This window comes from Neoarius graeffei, chromosome 7 (genome assembly GCF_027579695.1).
Source record: "Neoarius graeffei isolate fNeoGra1 chromosome 7, fNeoGra1.pri, whole genome shotgun sequence".
In the NCBI taxonomy this organism is placed as follows: Eukaryota; Metazoa; Chordata; class Actinopteri; order Siluriformes; family Ariidae; genus Neoarius; species Neoarius graeffei.
The window spans coordinates 77,714,323-77,736,484 of NC_083575.1; the positions used below are offsets into that span (position 1 = coordinate 77,714,323).

At 42.2% G+C, this 22,162-nt stretch overlaps 1 protein-coding gene across 2 annotated transcripts in view; it reads right to left on the bottom strand.

Annotated features, from left to right (window-relative positions):
* LOC132889690 (prostaglandin reductase 1-like) overlaps positions 1-18,498 on the bottom strand; it is a 31,094-nt gene extending 12,596 nt beyond the window's left edge. The window contains exons 1-9 of one of the 2 annotated variants that reach the window (XM_060926438.1): positions 18,448-18,498; positions 11,525-11,634; positions 7,876-7,921; positions 7,732-7,791; positions 4,722-4,889; positions 4,520-4,637; positions 4,150-4,305; positions 1,383-1,488; positions 649-767 (exon numbers count right to left, since the gene is read on the bottom strand). In XM_060926438.1, the coding sequence (XP_060782421.1) occupies positions 649-767; positions 1,383-1,488; positions 4,150-4,305; positions 4,520-4,637; positions 4,722-4,889; positions 7,732-7,791; positions 7,876-7,921; positions 11,525-11,630 (879 nt within the window). In that variant the 5' untranslated portion in view covers positions 11,631-11,634; positions 18,448-18,498. Of the gene's footprint in view, positions 1-648; positions 768-1,382; positions 1,489-4,149; positions 4,306-4,519; positions 4,638-4,721; positions 4,890-7,731; positions 7,792-7,875; positions 7,922-11,524; positions 11,635-18,447 lie in introns of those variants that run through there. The other variant, XM_060926439.1, reaches the window with a different exon arrangement.
* Positions 18,499-22,162: the final 3,664 nt, after the last annotated feature.

Genomic DNA, 22,162 nt, shown 5'->3' on the forward strand with positions numbered 1-22,162 from the left:
GTGGGGATTATAGTGGTGATGTGACTGCTCCAGACTGGAACTAAAGTTGGAGTTAGAGGTATAGTTATAGTTATTGGTGTTGTGGGACCGGGCCCTTATACTAGTCATCATTATTGCTGTTTGTATACTATGCAGTCAGCATACATTACAGTACAAAATATCTGACCCAATGTAGACAACAGGAGGGGAATTTACTGACTTTGCAATCTCTGATCAAGTCAGTCAAAATGAATTGCGATCAAAAACCACAGAGGTAATAAAACTTTAGTTACGTGCCTCGTCATAAATGCATGTGGCATAGCAGATACCAATTAATGCATAAACAGCCATGAAATGAATGCAATAGATGATTGTAAATAAGAGCAATTTCATATTTAGAGCCGTGAGCCATACACTCTGTCCTTTACTGTGTCTCTTTGAGCCTCCTCTGTTGCATTCATCCTGTTCAGCCACGTTTCATTAAGTCCTATTCAATAACATGTTAATCAGCTGCTTTGAAAACTGCTGCAAAATTCATGAGAATGGTGATGAGATGGGTTATAATGGGATCTATAACTATAATTAGGCAGCACCCTTTGAAGTCTTTCTGTATTGTGCAGTTGACAGATGCTCACTTTTGTCTTCTCTCTCTCTCTCTCTCTCTCTCACCTCTTTTACCCAGTCTAGGAGTCTCTTGATTGAGTCATGGTTTTTGTGTTTCCATCGTGTTACCAGAAATCCTTCCATACGCAGCTGCTTAAAGATCATAAGATTGTGAACGTATGGCCCTGAAACACACGGCATCACATGAGATCAGGACCAAAAACACAAATCTCAAATAAGATACAGCTAAAAACTTTTGCTTTTTACAAACAAAAATTTTTTTTTTACACATTTAGATTATTGCCATTGTGTCCCATCTTGAATTGTTTTTTGTTCACGTTCTTTTATTGTGTCCTATCTTTTATGACGTATTTACAGAATGTATTGTCACTACGCAAGGAATAAAAGACAGCAGGTAGTGCTGCTGCTATAGAAAATTAATCAACACCTTTCGACCAATCAGAAGCCAGAATTCAAAATAAGACCTTTTCATCCCTTAATACACTTATGTTTCGCACCATCATTATTATCAGCTGATTAAATCAGCTAATGGAATACATATTTCTCATTAAAGTATTTGTTTACAGTTTATTGTGAAACACTGCAAAACTTTAGGACAGAGAAAGAAAAATGTGCTTTACACTGTGTTTTGCTTGAAACTTGAAATGAATAGCTTTACTTGGAGAATTGTAATGCTCATCCTCACCTTCATAATGAAAACTGTAATTTAAGACTATGGAATATTCCTTTTTATTTTGTGCTGCTATGGTAGAACTGGTGTGATCAGTATTCCTGCGTACCTGTTTGTAATTCGGTGTTGTTGTACGTGGCGATGCTCCCACAAACTGCGATCCTGCCAAACTTCTTCATCTGTGGCAGCACAACACTGCTGAACTCACCACCTACCTGCAAACAGAGGAATTATCCCAATCCTCAGATACATAGGTCATAATTGTATATATACAGTACATGCTTAAAGAATTAACATTATCACTTGTTTACTTACATTATGTAATGCATTAATTAACAAGAAAACATGAATGGTTGAATTAATACACTGCAAATAAAAAAACCCCTAGAAGGGTACTCGGTATAGTGTAGACCTCCGCTAAGCCACATTTTAGGATTTACATCAAAATCTAATCAATTGGGCGGCATGGTGGTGTAGTGGTTAGCACTGTCGCCTCACAGCAAGAAGGTCTGGGTTCGAGCCCAGCGGCCGGTGAGGGCCTTTCTGTGTGGAGTTTGCATGTTCTCCCCGTGTCCGCGTGGGTTTCCTCTAGGTGCTCCGGTTTCCCCCACAGTCCAAAGACATGCAGGTTAGGTTAACTGGTGACTCTAAATTGACCGTAGGTGTGAATGTGAGTGTGAATGGTTGTCTGTGTCTATGTGTCAGCCCTGTGATGACCTGGCGACTTGTCCAGGGTGTACCCCGCCTTTCGCCCGTAGTCAGCTGGGATAGGCTCCAGCTTGCCTGCGACCCTGTAGGACAGGATAAGCGGCTACAGATAATGGATGGATGTAATCAATTGTTCCTTGGCCCATGGCCCACCTTTCAAAGTCTGTTCACTACTTTTTTGAGTTATGTTGGGAACAGACAGACAAGCAAACAGAGGCAAAAACAGCCAACAAAGTTGGCAGAGGTCTTTAGAAAGAGCAAACCAAATAAGCCAACTAACTCACCACCTGCATTAACCAATGTTCATACTACTAATGAGTAAAATGAATCCCACAATGCTGTGTGAATCAACACCTTAATAAACATTTTTGTAGTTGTTAACTGGTGAAACTCAGAAATAAGCTTGAAACAAGTTCCAGTATTTACACCCAGAGACCAGAGTACAGTAAGCTATCATTTCATTCTGTACTTTATGTTGTGACTTCTTTTTTGTCATGAATTAAAATAAACTGTATTTGGTGACCTTTTAAACAAATATCAATTAGTGTGTGTTTACTTACTTTTACTATTAACATTACTTATTTTAACATTAGCATTTTATTATTTGTTCATTTAACTAATGCAGTAAATAATCTAACCAATGTGGTTAATGATGTCACTAAAGCAGTAAATAATAGTTAAATTAGTTAAGGGAACCTTAATGTCAAGATTTACCAATCTTTGTAAATAATGGTAGATTGCAAGACTCCTAGTAGAGAAATATGACATACAGGTGAGTGTGAATATCTGCATACTCTGAAGACAAAATGATCAAGATAATGAAATTTAGTACATCAAAAACTCTTGTTTCTATAAATTGGTTTCTAGATGTTCAGCTGCATCAGCATGCTCCATCAGGCTTGCAGTACCCGAGTCCAAGACTTGGACTCGAGTCCGACTCGTGCCCTAATTTTAAGGATTCGTGACTTGACTTGGACTTGAGCGCTGATGACTTGGACTTGGACTTGTGCATTAACTGCATTCGGACTTGTAAATTGGAGACGAGGACTCAGATTTTTTCTTTATTTTTTGTAACATGCCATAATTTGGCATAAGATATTTATATCTACATGAATTTGTATACTAATTTTGTGCAAGAGAATGCACATTCGGGCAGCACGGTGGTGTAGTGGCTAGTGCTGTCACCTCACAGCAAGAAGGTCCGGGTTCGAGCCCCGTGGCCGGCGAGGGCCTTTCTGTGCGGAGTTTGCATGTTCTCCCCGTGTCCGCGTGGGTTTCCTCCGGGTGCTCTGGCTTCCCCCACAGTCCAAAGACATGCAGGTTAGGTTAACTGGTGACTCTAAATTGACCGTAGGTGTGAATGTGAGTGTGAATGGTTGTCTGTGTCTATGTGTCAGCCCTGTGATGACCTGGCGACTTGTCCAGGGTGTACCCCGCCTTTCACCCATAGTTAGCTGGGATAGGCTCCAGCTTGCCTGCGACCCTGTAGAACAGGATAAAGCAGCTAGAGATAATGAGATGAGAATGCACATTCACCTGTTCATACATCATGTTCAGGAACAAACTAGCATTAATGGTGCTAAAATACCTGGAGAGAACACCCCTAGGATTGTCCGCTTTGCTTATACAGACTTCTCGTGCAGTGGGAAAAGAACTAGAACTAAAAAGAACTATAAGAAGAACTATCAATGAGATGACAGGGACACCTCAAACTTCAATCGTAATTTGGCAAGACTTCACCCAGAGAAGGAAGTTACACGCTATGTTCATTGCTCTGTAGATAGCAGGGCTTGCTGAGTGATGAACTAGCTAGTGTTAACCCTCTCTCATGTTATTTGCCCTGTTGATAGTGGGCGGGGCTTGCTGAGCAAGGAACAATCTGTAGCCTGTTAAGTAAAATGGGGCAGTCAAGCAGTAACGTTAGTCCAACACAGTAGCAGAGATGGTTTCACATAAAGGCAGCAACAGCCACCGTCAAATGGTGCGGTTGGAGTCTTGTTCTTGGACTGGACTCGGACTTGACTCAGATCAGTAGTGGACTCGACTCAGACTTGACTCGAACTTTTCTTTCATGACTTGGACTTGACTCGGACTTGAACACTGGGGGCTTGAAACTGGACCTGGACTTGAGGTTTAGTGACTCAACTACAACTCTGTGCGCCACTTACATTCTCAAAGTAGCAGTCATATCCTTGTGGTGCTGCCTCTAGGAGAATGTCCTTCAGTGAGCTGATGGTCTTGTAGTTGAAGGCATAATCAAAGCCGAGCTCCTTGAGAAAGGAAACCTTCTCATCTGAGCCTGCACAGCCCACCACCGTACAACCCTGCAGAATGACAGAAATGTTAACCATTCACTTCCTTTTTAAATCATGTTCATGTTTGAGGTTGTAAAGTGGAATGGACAGATCTTAGTTGCATAGTCCTGACCCTGGAATGTCTAGTAGTAGTAAGTAACCAGATTTGTGTTACTTGTGTGAGATTTGTGATAATCCTGAAGACATTATCATTCATCTGAGTAAGTTCCTTATATAGAATGACCTTGATTTTGGCGATTTGTCCAACCACAGAGCCCACCGCTCCAGCTGCAGCATTAACCAGAAGGGTTTCTCCAGCCTTAAGTTCACAGATCTCCTCAAGACCATAGAGAGCAGTCAGTCTGTGCAGAGAAATTCATCCTAAAGATCATAATCTCATTTCCCTAACAATATTAATATAAAGGTCATGATCAGTGTAGACATACCCTGGCATGCCAACAGCTCCAAGAGACAGAGACAATGGCAGCTCCTTTGGCCAATCAAAGTGAATCAGCCTGAGGTCAGAGCCGTCAGATAGAGAGTGTGTCTTCCAGCCACAGTTTGCAACTACATAACTGCCCACAGGATAGTTAGAATTTCTGCTCTGGACCACCCTAAATTCAAGAGAAAGAATATGTTGGGTTCATATTCTTTCATCTCATCTCATTATCTCTAGCCGCTTTATCCTGTTCTACAGGGTCACAGGCAAGCTGGAGCCTATCCTAGCTGACTACGGGTGAAAGGCGGGGTACACCCTGGACAAGTCGCCAGGTCATCACAGGGCTGACACAGACACAGACAACCATTCACACTCACACCTACGGTCAATTTAGAGTCACCAGTTAACCTAACCTGCATGTCTTTGGACTGTGGGGAAACTGGAGCAACCGGAGGAAACCCACGCGGACAACATGCAAACTCCGCACAGAAAGGCCCTCATCGACCACGGGGCTCGAACCCGGACCTTCTTCCTGTGAGGCGACAGCGCTAACCACTACACCACCATGCTGCCCGGGTTCATATTCTTTAATAAAGAGAATAAGACAGATTGGCAAGAGAGTGTCTGATTGTAGCCACATATCCACCACAACTTTAAAGTTTGGGTGATTAGCATAGATAGAAATTTTAACATATTTCAAAGAAAAAAAACAACTGAAAACCTGTTTATTTAAACTCACCCAATATGGCAGTTCAAGGGCAGTTTCTGAATTCTTCAAACTGTGTAACTCTACAGCATGAGGCAAATTCAAACTACAACCATTACTCTACAAACAAAAATCCATCCATCCATAACTGCTTATCCTGTGCAGGGTCATGGGCAAGCTGGAGCCTATCCCAGCTGACTATGGGCGAGAGGTGGGGTACACCCTAGACAAGTTGCCAGGTCATTGCAGGGCTGACACAGAGACAAACAACCATTCACTCTCTCATTTACACCTACGGTCAATTTAGAGCCACCAATGACCCTAACCCATAACTATGTCATCGCTTGTTTACCGCAATGCATTATGGGCGATACCTGGTGTCAGCTCCGCCGTATTGTTTACTTTCGCCTTTGTTAAACACTGCATTCTTCTTTCTAACCGGTTTTAACCATGCCTAAAGTGAATTGCTGTGTACCTTACTGTGTCTCCACAACAAAGAGAACACCTAATTTGAGTTTTAATCAGCTGCCAGTTGAGAAGAAGAGAAGAAAGAAATGGATAAGTTTAGTCCCCAATGAAAACCTTCAAACTGAATCGAAATGGACAAGTGTTTGTAGCTTACATTTCTCTGGTGGGAAAAAGACGTACTTAAACTGTGACCCAGCAATATTTCCATGGTTTGGCCTTCGGTTATGGAAGATTATAACAATCGACACTGTTCATCATCTGACACTAGCGATATTCCAAAGCCTGTAAAACAAAGAAGCATTATTCGGCCTTTGCCTCTCAATGTGCTGGAGCACTCGGCAGCCGAATGAGCCTGTTGGACCGATAAAACTCCCAAACCATGAAGGGTTCTCTTTCAGGTATGTATCATGTTCAGTGTACCTCATTAGTGGCATTTATTAATGCATCATCATCTGGGTCACATACGTATTAACTTAATTCACTGTTTATTAAATCCTTCACCCTGTAAAACACACCAAAATTAAGTTCAATCTGTGTTCAACAAATAAATCCAGATTAAACTTACAAAATAGTTTATTTCTTAAGATTTGACTAGATGCAGCAAAATGTTTCAAAATTAGGGATGAAATTATTTAGCATGCAAATTATTAATGTTGTTTGCACATTTTCGTTGATTAGGCCTATAAAGTTTTTCTATACCTGGCTGCAGGACCTGGCAGTAGGCCTAACATGAATGTAACTTCGCCATGAACGCTATAGACATTACAGCCAATTTCAGAGAGGCTACATACAATTCCCGATATTCAGATAGATTTGTTTTCTTGATAAAGTTTAGCTGGTGCAATATACATCCTCAGAAATAAGACATTCTGAGATTGATGTTGTTGTTGTACAGTGTGGTAGACTCGGTCTAGACTCTTACCTTCTCACAAAGCTTGATTTGGATTCCGATTTTCCTGCTGTAAACCCTCGAGATGTTATCCACCTCTTTAAATCACCAATTTCATTGTCTTCCATGACAGAGCATGGCAAAATCGCTCCTCTCACATCGCTCTCACGTAAAATTAATCTGACATCCGTCATATCGCTCAACTACCGACCCCTGCTATCCCCCACAATGCATTGTGGTGAACAAATGATGACATAGTTATGCTTGGGGGCTATTAGCCTAACGCGCATGTCTTTGGACTGTGGGGGAAACCGGAGCAAACCCACGCAGACACAGGGAAAACATGCAAACTCCACACAGAAAGGCCCCTGTTGGCCACTGGGCTCGAACCCAGAACCTTCTGACTGTGAGGCGACAGTGCTAACCATTACACCACCATGCCGCCCAGACAACCAAAAATGAATTTAAATAAATTTTATTTGTATAGTGCTTTTAACAACAGACATTGTCACAAAGCAGTGGCAGATGGTGGTTTTTAGAGGAATAGGGGAAAACACATCTGTTAATGAAGCATAATTTCACCCTCCACTTTATTAGGAACACCTGGACATTCATGCAGTTATTATATCATAAATTTATCAAAAATTGCATCAATTAATACAAAGAAAGATATGCAATGCACATCAGAGGTCAGTAGTAGGACATTTACTACTTTAACCAATGCTGTATATGCACTGCGATGATGTCTAAACTCTGATTAAAAGTATTTAATGCATGCAATTCCCACATGCTGTTGAGCTAAAGAGTTTCTTGGATATTGTCAATAAAAAAGGGGGGGGGGGGGTTGATATTGGCCTATAATTTGACAGGTCACTTGAGTTGAGGTTAGACTTCTTGATCAGTGGCATGAAAATCACATGCTTGAATGTATTGATAAAAATGTATAAATCTTACTTGGACACTTGCATTCCGATCATTGTATCTCCTTCCTTCATGTGAAATCGACTGTATGGCCTGTGAATGACAATAAATTACTGAAAATATTGCAGTGTATACTAATGACTTACATTGGTGCAAGTAACACGGTGCTCTACTGACCACATATATGGATCTACACTTAAGAAAACAGCCTCCAGCAGTACCTCTGAAAAAATTGCAATAAAAAAAGTGTCATTACTGTGAATGTAAATGTTTAAAATTCTAAATTGTGGGTTTCAGGTCATCTTGTCAGACAAATCATGATTACAAAAGAATCAAAGCATTTATTTCATGATCTTTTTTAGAAAGGATCTAAAAATAGAAACGTTGTACGTAATTGGAAAAAAATTGTCAAGACTTGTCACGAGTGTAAATTTATTATATATATCCTGCAAATATCTTATTTAAAAATTATAATTCTAATAATATTCCTACGAATAGACTGATGGCCTGCTCAGGCTGTACCCTGCCTCTCGCCTGAAGTCAGCTGGGATTTGCTACAGCTTCTCTCTTGTCCCTGATGGATAAGTGGTATAGATAATGGATGGAGGGATGAAATTCTAATCATCTGTTTGTTAGATTTTGGCACTTAATGTCTGTAGATCTTGTAATTTTGCTGAATACATTTGGCACAAAATCAACTCCATAGCAGGGGAGCCCTGGAAATTTTGCTAAATTTTAAATGCACAAACAGTGAATCAATTCCTAGGCAACAAAATCAATACATCTTAGTTCCACAAACTGCTCCAAATCAAAGTGCAGTTTCTGGAATCAAAATAGTTAACTCTTATATGATATGCAAGTCTGCAACTACAACCACTTTATATGTCCGGATATAGTTCCAAAACTATTAGAATAATTTGCCTACATGTGTATCCCAGAGGATTACTGGTACCAGTGAATGTGGACCATGATATGGTGTCATTGTATTTCTACATTGGCTATATGTTGTCATTACTGAACTTTATTGCCATCTACTGGACTTTAACATGTAAAGCATTTGAGATTTCCACCCAGGCCAAGTGCCATATCTCCTATCCATCCACCCATTATCTGTAGCCGCTTATCCTGTACAGGGTCACAGGCAAGCTGGAGCCTATCCCAGCTGACTATATGTATAGAGGCGGGGTACACCCTGGACAAGTCGCCAGGTCATCTCAGGGCTGACACATAGAGACAAATAACCATTCACACTCACATTCACACCTACGGTCAATTTAGAACCACCATAACCTAACCTGCATGCCTTTGGACTGTGGGGGGAACTGGAGCACCTGGAGGAAATCCACACAGACACAGGGAGAACATGCAAAGTCCACACAGAAAGGCCCCTGTTGGCCACTGGGCTCAAACCCAGAACCTTCTTGCTGTGAGGTGACAGTGCGAACCACTCTACCACCGTGCCACCCACCATATCTCCTAATGTTAGCAAAAGTAATAAGAAATTCATGGACCCATCCTGCTCCAAAAGCTAATGGGCGCTTCCTTGGCTCATGTTAGACCTTTCCACTAAGTTGCATGGAAATTGAGTTGGTAGAGTTTGCACAATCCGATAGAGACAGACAAAGAAACTGCACCGACAATACAACCTCCTTGGCTGATGTAACACTGCCCTTAAGGCAGGGGTCACCAAACTTTTTTCTCTGGGGGCCACATTGTCGTTCCTGACTGTGATGGGGGCCGGGGTCGGGTCAGCTATATCACATAGAATTGTATGACCCAGACAAATATGACCACCAGCAGGCCTCATTGTGTAGTAGAGATTACTAGCCTGGCACGGCCATCCCCACTACTATATCCATACTACTATATCAACACTTGATTCCTGGCACATATTTGTTTATCTTTACTAGTGGTTTGCAAAAGTAGTAATCAAGTCTTCACACTTTGTTTTAATTTGAAATACCACTGATATTCCATTTATTTATTTTCTAATAAAAATAATATCAAAGCTGTCAAGGTAAGAAACATCTGCCTATTTGAGGTGATTGACACTGGCAAAGGTGAGTGGAAAATTATAAATTGTAGGTAGGCCTGTTGATATTATTAATAATATAAATAATAATTGTATGCAGCACTTAATGAAGGTCAAATAAATAGGCCTATAAAATAAATAAATTTTAAAAAACAGTGAAATTATAATAATATGAGCAATAGATCAATAGATCACAGCAGTTGTGCTGTGTCCTGCACGTCATTGCTCTCATCCATGGCCAAAGCAAAAAACTCGAATTCTGACGCTCTCTCATTCAGCTGGTCATACATGTTGTCCCCCAAATCTTCGGTTCGCCTGGTCATAGTAGGTGCGGAGAGACTCACCGCATTGAGCACATCCTTCTTGTCGGGACACACCTCCTCGGCCACAGCAAGCATGCATACTTTAACAAAGTCCCCATCAGTAAACGGCTTTCCATGGGTAGCTAGTAGGTGAGCTACCTTATAGCTAGCTCAGACAGCAGCCTGGTTGATCTGGGTTTGGTGAAGGAATACATTCTGTTGTGCAGCCAGTCTGCATTTCATCCTCCGAATCCTGTCTTCTCTTGTTTGCCCTCGCAAACTAGCATACTCTTTGTGGCGGGTTTCATAGTGACGACGCAGATTATATTCTTTGAAAACCGGCACACTTTCTTTACATACAAGATAAATTGCACGATCCTTACACTGAACGAAAAAATAATCGGTGGTCCACTGTTCTTTAAAAACTCTGCACTCTCTGTCAGCTTTTCGCTTACCGCTAGCCATTTTGCTGTCCTGAACACTGACAGTTCTCTGCGCGTGCGCTGCCTGTCACTGCTTGATCGCAAGCATATGACGAAAATTCGGAAAATATGAATAGTTCATTTTATAACTAAATATCAATTTTAATTGATAAAATCAACAAAATACAAGATGCAGACATGTTATTATTTGCCAAAAAGCAATTTAAAAAAATAGGCCATGACCACTTTTGAGGATTGCCTCATAGGGCCGGTTTAAGTGATGGGGGGCAGAGGGGCTGGGGGGCCGGTCAAAGGGGGGTGGCGGGCCGGATCTGGCCCGCGGGCCGTAGTTTGGTGACCCCTGCCTTAAGGGAACTGAGAACTGATTCCATAGTAGTGCTTCTCTGAGTATGAACATGAACCTGCCTGCCTGCTTATTGTGAAAATGCTGGCACCCTGTGGTGTGCCTTTTCCAGTACACGCCCGGTGTGGCAACATCCATGATATCATTTACCAAGCAGAAATAATTAAAAAATTTCATCTATTCTTCATATCTCATTATCTCTAGCCGCTTTATCCTGTTCTACAGGGTCACAGGCAAGCTGGAGCCTATCCCAGCTGACTACGGGCGAAAGGCGGGGTACACCCTGGACAAGTCGCCAGGTCATCACAGGGCTGACACATAGACACAGACAACCATTCACACTCACATTCACACCTACGCTCAATTTAGAGTCACCAGTTAACCTAACCTGCATGTCTTTGGACTGTGGGGGAAACCGGAGCACCCAGAGGAAACCCACGCGGACACGGGGAGAACATGCAAACTCCGCACAGAAAGGCCCTCGCCGGCCACGGGGCTCGAACCCGGACCTTCTTGCTGTGAGGCGACAGTGCTAACCACTACACCACCGTACCGCCCTCATCTATTCTTACAATAAGAAAATTATGCAATTGACCCTGGGAAAGCAGTTACTGAAGATGAATGAATGACTGAATGAGTTCACTTTTAGTCATGATATGATATCCTTTATCTCATCATCATAGTTTATTTAGTTTGTCCCAGAGACCTCCATCTTGTGGTTCTGGCAGGTTCTCTTCTTTCAGTTCAAAGTCGCTGTCCTTGGGAAAGCCCTCAAAGTGCTGGCGGAGTGTCCAAAACTTAGCCTGTACCATCGTCCTGGATTACGAAGAAAAGACAAATAAAGAGATAGCTTAGTTACATTTAATATAACTAAAATATTAAATCTCTGAAGAGAAGACTGTTTTTTAAGGTTAAATATAACCATGACATGTTGCGCTATGAACCTTCAGCAGATTGTAAAGATTAATTACTTAAAATGTGTAAATACTTTTGTAATATATTTTCATATTGTAGTTTTTGTGGTTTAAATCCTAAAAGAAAGAAATAAACCAAGCTCATGCAGTTATCTAATCAGCCAATCGTGGCAGAAGCACAAAAATGCAAAAAATCATTCAGATACAGGTCAAGAGATCAGTTAATATTCACATCAAGCATCAGCATGGAAGAAAAATATATCTGTGACTTTGATTGTGGCATGGATGTTGGTACCCCATGGGCTGATCTGAGGATTTCAATAATGGGAATTTCACACACAACAGTCTCTCACGTTTACACAGAAAATCTATATAGCTCCTTAAAAAACAAACAAAAAAAACCTTTGTATTATTTTTGCCGTACTACATCTTGCACTAACTCCTATGTCACATGGTTTTTAGCTTCATAGTATTCTTAGACCGTAGCCTATTTGCACTAGATGTGAGTCTATGGTTTTGATCAAGAATACTTGATTGATTGATTGATTGATTGATTGATTGATTGATTGATTGATTGATTACTTTATTCTGAACAATAAAGAAGAAAGATATAAAAATAAAAATTTAAATAAAAAAAATACAATAATCAAAACATCATCATAAACAAACAGAATAGCGTAGCCACAAGGCAATAACATAACAATGTTCAGAAAGGATTAGGAAGAAGTAATAACTTATCCAATCCTAACCCTCTATACCACCGCTAATCAAATGTCACTTTCCACCATAATAAACTATATATACAAAAGAAAACAAAAGCAATAAACAAAAAAGAAAACATACCAACATACCAAAACATACCGACATGGTATAATATCGACCAAATCAAATCATATATACAGATACTTATGTTATGCATATAGACACACATACAATACATATATACAGTACATACATATACACATACCTATAACCAGGGCCGTTGACAGCTTTGGCTGGGCCCGGGACAAAATAATCTGAGTGGGCCCCCCCCAAAATAATCTGAGTGCCCCCCACACACACACACACACACATACGCGCGCACGCACATCGCCACACAGCAACCACCCACACCCAACCCCTCTTTTCACAGTCTCCATTCACTCCAACCCTTAAATAACAGGTATTCCAAGCCCATTATAACAGTCAACCATTTTATTTCAACATTTCAACATATTTTACAGTTTGAACATTTCCTTAGTCTGCAACTATTCAGGTGCGAAATGCAATGCGCCGGACTTTTGCTGTGGCAAAGTCGTCAATAAGGTCATTTAAGTCCAGCTTCTTTGCAAGTTCGTGCTCTATAGAGAGCATAGCCAGCCCATTGAGCCTCTCCTGTGACATGTTTGAGCGCAGGTAGTTGATAAACCAAAATGATTGTTTACGGGATGGAACTGGGCCTCAATGAGAACGGAGTTATGGCTTTCCCAAAATCTGAACATAGAAGCATCACCACTAGTCACACACGGACTGGCCATTGGGAGTAGCGGGAGTTTTCCCGGTGGGCCGGTGGTTCAGCGTGGGCCGGCGGAGAAAAAAAAAAAAACAGTTGCGCGCTGGCCTTTAATATGATAAGCAATGTTAACAGTTAACTGTAATGTTAATGTAAACTGTTAACATTGCTTATCATATTAAAGGCCAGCGCGCAACTGTTTTTTTTTTTTTTCTCCGCCGGCCCACGCTGAACCACCGGTCCACCGGGAAAACTCCCGCTACTCCCGATGGCCAGTCCGTGTGTGCCACTAGTGATGTGTACAGTGAGTTTTTCAGTGTATTTTTTTGTCTTGTTTTTCATAAACGTCCTTTCCGTACTCGATTTAGAATGTTACAAAAAAAATTGACACCCTCCCAACCACGTAACATTAGCCTATCTGACCTGGGGGCTGACACGTTTATTACGGATAAACCAAAAGGATTACAACATTCCCTGGATATAGAACTGGACCGAGAAGATTTCAAAATCTTAACGTGTAAGCAACAACAATAAAACAGAGGTTGTTTTATTCATTTAGGGCTTATTAGGCTACTTTCATTAATTGCGCTTTTCATACAGGCCTATCATTTTTCACTTGAGCAAGGGAATTGTTTGAAGAGTATCCAGTCTAAGCGAAAGTTTAATGTTTTGCAACAGACTAACCTCAAAACACCCCATTTATAGCCCATTCGTTACATTAAACTCTATCTAGCTGGCAATTTCACATGCCGTCGTATCTACACGGGATGATTTCCAACAAAATAAGGTTTAATTAACAAGAGGCAACGTTCCACGGGCTTTCAGCTAACCGGAGTCCAGCTCAGCGCAGCTTAGCAAGCGTGCCTAAAACATTTGGATATGATTGCGGGCCAATGTGCTATTCTTTGCTTCATTGAGATATATGCAACACAGTGTTATTAAACCGATATGTTTATGAAATAATTCAATGCCCTGTGCATTTCAGTGTTCACTCAGTGTACCCTGCTATCCCCTACTTTATAATTATGAATGGCGCGTTGCGCGTGCTGGGGTTACATTACGGGGCTGGAAAAAAGTTATCTGTGTCTTACCTGGCTCAGCTGCCCCACTGCCTTCACCACCTGCTGCATCATCTGAATTTTTTCTAAAATATCTATGCAGTGAGCCCCTGAGGCTCTTGGCTTCTTCATCTCTTTTTCTCTTTTCTTTGCTCCTGACTTGTGCATGTTGGCAAACGGGCTCGCACGCTTATTGTCGAAGCGTTATGATGGAATAGTACCGTGTTATTTGGCGCCTTAATCAAAGACCAAACCATTTCTGCATTAGGGGTGGTAGGTGGGTTCTTGAATCTATTTTCGAATACAATAAAGGCAAAAGAACCAGAAATCATTCATTGAATGCAAATATAGCACATTTTTCTCCCCCAAATCAACACATTTTGAAATGAAACAGAATGATTAATGGCATCTTCATGAGGGACCAGTTCTGGGCCCCCCCTCATGCCTGGGCCCGGGACAAAATACCCGGTTGTCCCCCCCTGTCGACGGCCCTGCCTATAACTATACACTAAATACAAGAAGACCAGTCACAGACTTACTCTCAATTTCATCATCACCTATATAGTCTGCCTGTCCTCATTCTCATATATTTTTATTAACATGTTTTTATATAATTTTTTAAACAGTTTTATGTTGGTGCTATTTTTGAATTCATTTTCCAGACCATTCCACAATTTCACCCCACAGACTGTTATGCACATACTTTTCATAGTTGTTCTAACATTTAGTCTCTTAAAATTCATTTCCCCTCTCAGGTTATACCCACCCTGCCTTTCCATAAACATATTTTGTACCTCACCCGGAAGAAGGTTATGTCTTGCTTTATACATAATTTGTGCAGTCTTGTGTTTAACCAGATCAGTGAATTTCAGAGTGTGTGCTTTTACGAATAATGCGTTTGTATGCTCAAGATATCCCGTATTATTGACAATTCTTATTGCTCTTTTTTGTAATGTGCATAACGGCTGCAGGTTAGATTTGTAGGTATTACCCCATATCTCCACACAGTAGCTCAGATATGGAAGTATGAGTGCATTATACAGAGTATGTAGTGATTTATAGTCCAGAATGTGTCTTGATTTCCCCAAAATTGCAGTAATCTTTGCTATTTTTGCTTTAACATGATTAATATGCGGTTTCCAGCAGACTTTATGATCAACAATCACACCCAGAAATTTTATTTCATACACTCTTTCTATGGTTATGTTGTCAATTTTCAATTCAACTTGAGGGTTCGACTTATACAAATCACTTATCTGGATAATAATAAGAAGAACTTTATTCATTACACATACACTTGTGAAATTCCTCTCTGCATTTAACCCATCTGAAGCAGTGAATACACACATACCCAGAGTAGTGGGCAGCCATGCTAACAGCGCCCGGGGAGCAGTTAGGGGTTAGGTGCCTCGCTCAAGGGCACCTCAGCCTAAGGCCACCCCATGTTAACCTAACCAGAACCCAGAACCTTCTTGCTGTGAGGCGACAGTGCTAACCACTACACCACCGTGCCACCCTAAAAAATATGGTAACGCTTCACGATTTTGCATGTCATCCTTGCGCAGGAGCCATAAGTGTTTTCTTAATTCTGTAAATGTAGTAAAGTGGTGATGTGTGTGAGTGTAGGTGTGTAAATATCATACAGTTGTATTTATTTAATATAACATATTTAGCCTAACAAAACCATAACCTCATCTTTGTAAAGAATTCACAAGGATTATTTAACATGTTCCTCACTTGAGTACTGCTGATTTCTTTTCAGCATCACTACATAACTTGTCTAAACCTGAACTGTAAAATGCATCGGTGAAGTGGTACATGCAAGGACAAGTTTGTCTTCATAAAAGCTAGCTGATTACTCAATGCATTTTGCTGTAGAGACAAAAGACAACATCTTCTGACCAGCCACAATCATGAATCCAACAGCATTTTTGCATTTAATATGTGTTAATTCCTCAACGTGCCTAGAGGGAATATTGCTGTATAAGCAAATCTACTACAAATATGCTTGGAAATAAAATGCCTAGTAGCACCAAATATGAGCTCCATGCCAAAATTTCACAATGGAATATGAGCAATTGTTGCCTATGTAGTGTTTATTATCATGGCATTGTATGCAGCCTTCAATCCTAGAGACTTAATATATCATCCAGTTGGCTGATCTGGTCACATTGCATTGCATGCTGTCAAACAAACATTACCTATTACCTATTTAGATAAGATAGCCACACACTGATCACATTTCAAAGTCATTTCTGAAATGATCCATTTACTTGCTAAACAATATTTCGAATCTTCAATAACAAAAAAAAAACCAAACAACTAAAAACAACGCACACCAAACCTCATGATTAACTGTATTTATCTGGTACTTGTTTCTTAAAAATTAAATTGTATCAGTGTTGGCACATGTTCTGAATAGCTCTACACTGTTTATGCTTAACACAAAGGTTTGGGTTAATCTGGGTAGCCTGGGGTCCCATGGTTTAAAGTCTTTTAGCACAAATCCCAAGTCTTTTAGCACAAATCCCAAGTCTTTTAGCACAAATCCCAAGTCTTTTAGCACAAATCCCAAGTCTTTTAGCACAAGTTCTAAAGTCTCTTAGCACAACTCTAAGTTCTTTAGCACAAGATCCAAGAACACTTAATCTTTATTATGAATACTAACTGATCATGTTTAAAGATGTTTGATGGATTTTTTTTTTAACGAAAGTTGCTGAGATTCCGATCAAAAACGAGCGATTGTAATTCCCCACTCCGCCATCTTGAAACCGCCATGTTTGATGTACACTACCGTTCAAAAGTTTGGGGTCACCCAGACAATTTTGTGTTTTCCATGAAAAGTCACACTTTTATTTCCCACCATAAGTTGTAAAATGAATAGAAAATATAGTCAAGACATTTTTCTGGCCATTTTGAGCATTTAATCGAGCCCACAAATGTGATGCTCCAGAAACTCAATCTGCTCAAAGGAAGGTCTGTTTTATAGCTTCTCTAAAGAGCTAAACTGTTTTCAGCTGTGCTAACATGATTGTGCAAGGGTTTTCTAATCATCCATTAGCCTTCTGAGGCAATGAGCAAACACATTGTACCATTAGAACACTGGAGTGAGAGTTGCTGGAAATGGGCCTCTATACACCTATGGAGATATTGCACCAAAAACCAGACATTTGCAGCTAGAATAGTCATTTACCACATTAGCAATGTATAGAGTGTATTTCTGATTAGTTTAAAGTGATCTTCATTGAAAAGAACAGTGCTTTTCTTTCAAAAATAAGGAAATTTCAAAGTGACACCAAACTTTTGAACGGTAGTGTAGCCCGTATGTTAGTCACCGATCCTCCCTCCAAATTATTTAACACAGCACGTACCCTGACCCAGTACACCGCTACAGACAACGTCCAAGTTTGTTTTGTCTTTATTAAAGTGCTAAGCTTAAATTATATCATACTTATTATTTACAGTTTGCTAATTTGATAAAGAATGAAAAGTCAAGCGAAATTTACAAGATGATAAGAGTTTAAAGAAAGCTTTTTAGTTGTTCTTTATTTAGTCAGCAAAACACATGTTGTCAAGCAGGGCAAGAGACATAATCCCCTGGTTAATTAATTCCGCAAATGTGTAATTATTGACAGTCAGTTAAATTTGTGATATGGTCAGCAGTGACTGAAGTTATCTATGAAGACGCCTATAATTCAAGGTTTGTTATGGCTTAACTATAAACATTCAAAGACACCAAAGTATCAGATTCTCAGTCCACGTTTCAGGGATCAACAACTGATCCGTAACATGCACAGCAGGAGAAATGCCAGCTTCCAGTCCCTAAGTAATCATAATAAACCCCTTCCTATATCAAGATGAGTTTTTTTTTAATTACTATTATTGTGATTAAAGTTTATTATTATTATTATTATTATTATTATTATTATTATTATGATTATTATTATTATTATTATTATTATTATTGTTACTAGAGTTGTGCTAAGATACTTTAGAACTTGTGCTAAAAGACTTTGGATTTGTACCAAAAGACTTTTGTGCTAAATAACCAGATACCTTAATAACAATAATAATCCTACAGAAACACTAATCAGGTAAGCGTTACCTAGTTTAAGTCTGAACAAGAAAATTCAGAAATATCTACATGCAAGCATATTTCACTTACAGTACTTTTGTAATGAAACAAGGTCTCAAAAAGTCATAGCCATCTACAGAGCTTGCTTGGTGTGAACTCGGAGTAGCAGGGTTGTACATTATGTACCATAATCATGATATAAACCCGCCCAGTTTCACAATGACTGAGACTTTAAAGCTATACTGCCTTTCAGAATTTTCAGGTGTAGGTCATAAAAAGAATTTTCCCTGACACCCAATTATTTTTGTTTAGTGGGCCGAAAGCTACTGAATTCAAATCACAGACTTCCAATTTTATTAGGTTTTTTAAAAAAATAGAATAATTAATGAATTTATGGCCACATGGCCCTAAATTCTCCACTATTTTTTCCTGCTTCACCACGACCTAATTCAAGATACTATGTCATGCATCACATGGTGGGCTTTCCCCATTTGTGCAAGACATTGTGGGATACAAATTTAAAACAGGAGAGAAACATGGAGGGCGTGAGAATGAAACATGAAAGACCGACTACAGTAACGGAAAGCGAGAAGAAAAGACGTTATGTTGTGAAGGAAAGTGTTGTGCATGTCACTATTACACACACACACATTCAACCTTAGGTGCACAATGATGCACAGACACAGTTGGATCCGTTTCATGAGCTCGTAGCCCTCTTTATGTAGAACTCATTCTTCTTCTGAACAGTTACACTTCAGTGCGCATGTGCTCATTACCAATCACACAATCACTATCAATGCGCAATAATATGAAATAATATAGGTCCCATTAAACCCATACATAACACTCCTCCCTTCCAGCATTGACATCCCCATTAAACTAAAGAGGTTTAGCCAATAATTAACTCCTTATAACTAAACTCAAAGCCATGTTAATCTAAGTTCTAATCTTCTTATCTTAATCTATTTTCTCAGTCTTTGAATCTTTCTGGAGGTCTACGAATCCTTTCTGGATAACGCTTCACAGGTGCCCCTCCTAGAACTGCCACCTTATTGTGGTGGAGGGGTTTGTGTGCCTGAATGATCCTAGGAGCTATGTTGTCGGGGCATTATGCCCCTGTCAGAGTTTCCCAAGGCAGACAGGTCCTAGGTGACAGGCCAGACCAAGAGCAGTTCACCAAAACCCTTATGGAGAAACCATCAAGGACCGTGACGTCACCCAGTATGGCGCAGCCGGGGCCCCACCCTGGAGCCAGGCCTGGGGTTGGGGCTCGTATGCAAGCGCTTGGTGGCCGGGCCTTTGCCCATGGGGCCCGGCCGGGTTCAGCCCGAAGAGGTGACGTGGGCCTGACCTCCTGTGGGTTCACCACCCACAGAGGTAGTAGTAGGGGACTGGTGCAGTGTGGATTGGGTGGCAGTCGAAGGCAGGGGCCTCGACGACCTGATCCCCGGACACAGCGGCTAGCTGTTGGGACATGGAATGTCACTTCGCTGGGGGGGAAAGAGCCTGAGCTTGTGCGGGAGGTTGAGAGGTACCGGCTAGAGATAGTCGGGCTCACCTCCACACACAGCTTGGGCTCTGGAACCCAGCTCCTCGAGAGGGGTTGGACTCTCCACTTCTCTGGAGTCGCCCATGGTGAGCGGCGGCGGGCTGGTGTGGGCTTGCTTATAGCTCCCCAGCTCAGCCGCCATGTGTTGGAGTTTACCCCAGTGAATGAGAGGGTCGCCTCTCTGCGCCTTCGGATTGGGGAGAGGGCTCTTGCTGTTGTTTGTACCTATGGGCCAAATAGCAGTATAGAGTATCCGGCCTTCTTGGAGTCCCTGGGAGAGGTACTGAAGGGTGCTCAGACTGGGGACTCCATTGTGTTACTGGGGGACTTCAATGCTCATGTGGGCGACGACAGTGACACCTGGAGGGGCGTGGTTGGGAGGAACGGCCTCCCCAATCTGAACCCGAGTGGTGTTTTGTTATTGGACTTCTGTGCTAGTTACGGTTTGTCCATAACGAACACCATGTTCGAGCATAGGGGTGTCCATAAGTGCACGTGGCACCAGGACACCTTAGGTCGGAGGTCGATGATAGACTTTGTTGTGGTTTCATCTGATCTCCGGCCCTATGTCTTGGACACTCGGGTGAAGAGAGGGGCTGAGCTGTCAACTGATCACCACCTGGTGGTGAGTTGGATCCGCTGGCGGAGGAGGAAGCTGGACAGACCTGGCAGGCCCAAACGTATGGTGAGGGTCTGTTGGGAACGTCTGGCCGAGCACTCTGTTGGGGAGGTCTTTAACTCCCACCTCCGGGAGAGCTTTTCCCAGCTTCCGAGGGAGGCGGGGGACATTGAGTCTGAGTGGACCATGTTCTCTGCCTCCATTGTGGACGCAGCTGTTCGGAGCTGTGGCCGCAAGGTCTCTGGTGCCTGTCGTGGCGACAATCCCCAAACCCGGTGGTGGACACCGGAAGTAAGGGATGCTGTCAAGCTGAAGAAGGAGTCCTATCGGGCCATGTTGACCTCTGGGACCCCTGAGGCAGCTGACGGGTATCGGCAGGCCAGGCGTGCTGCAGCTCGGGCAGTTGCGGAGGCAAAAACTCGGAACTGGGAGGAGTTCGGGGAGGCCATGGAGAAGGACTATCGGTCGGCCTCGAAGAAATTCTGGCAAACCATCCGGCGCCTCAGGAGGGGGAAGCAGTACTCTGCCAACACTGTTTACAGTGCGGGTGGGGAGCTGTTGACCTCGACTGGGGGCATTGTCGGGCGGTGGAAGGAATACTTTGAGGATCTCCTCAATCCCACCATCATGTCTTCCATTGAGGAGACTGAGGCTGATGACTCAGAGGTGGACTCAGCCATTACCCAAGCCAAAGTCACTGAGGTGGTTTGCAAGCTCCTCGGTGGCAAGGCACCGGGGGTGGATGAGATCCGCCCTGAGTATCTCAAGTCTCTGGATGTTGTGGGGCTGTCTTGGTTGATATGCCTCTGCAAAATCGCATGGCGGTCGGGGACAGTGCCTCTGGAGTGGCAGACTGGGGTGGTGGTCCCTCTTTTTAAGAAAGGGGACCGGAGAGTGTGCTCCAATTATAGGGGAATCACACTTCTCAGCCTCCCGGGGAAAGTTTACTCTAGGGTACTGGAGAGGAGAATTCGACCAATAGTCGAACCTCGGATCCAGGAGGAACAATGCGGTTTTCGTCCTGGTCGCGGAACACTGGACCAGCTCTATACCCTTCTTAGGGTGCTCGAGGGTTCATGGGAGTTTGCCCAACTAGTCCACATGTGCTTTGTGGATCTGGAGAAGGCATTCGACTGTGTCCCCCGTGGTATTCTGTGGGGGGTGCTTCGGGAGTATGGGGTTCGGGGCTCTTTGCTAAGGGCTGTCCGGTCCCTGTACGAACGGAGCAGGAGTCTGGTTCGCATTGCCGGCAGTAAGTCAGACCTGTTCCCAGTGCATGTTGGACTCCGGCAGGGCTGCCCTTTGTCACCGGTTCTGTTAATAATTTTTATGGACAGAATTTCTAGGCGCAGCCAGGGGCCAGAGGGAATCCTGTTTGGGAACCACAGGATTTCATCTCTGCTTTTTGCGGATGATGTTGTCCTGTTGGTTTCTTCAAGCCAGGACCTCCAGCATGCACTTGGGCGGTTTGCAGTCGAGTGTGAAGCGGCTGGGATGAGAATCAGCACCTCCAAGTCCGAGGCCATGGTTCTCGACCAGAAAAGGGTGGCTTGCCCTCTCCAGGTTGGTGGAGAAGTCCTGCCTCAAGTGGAAGAGTTTAAGTATCTCGGGATCTTGTTCACGAGTGAGGGAAGGAT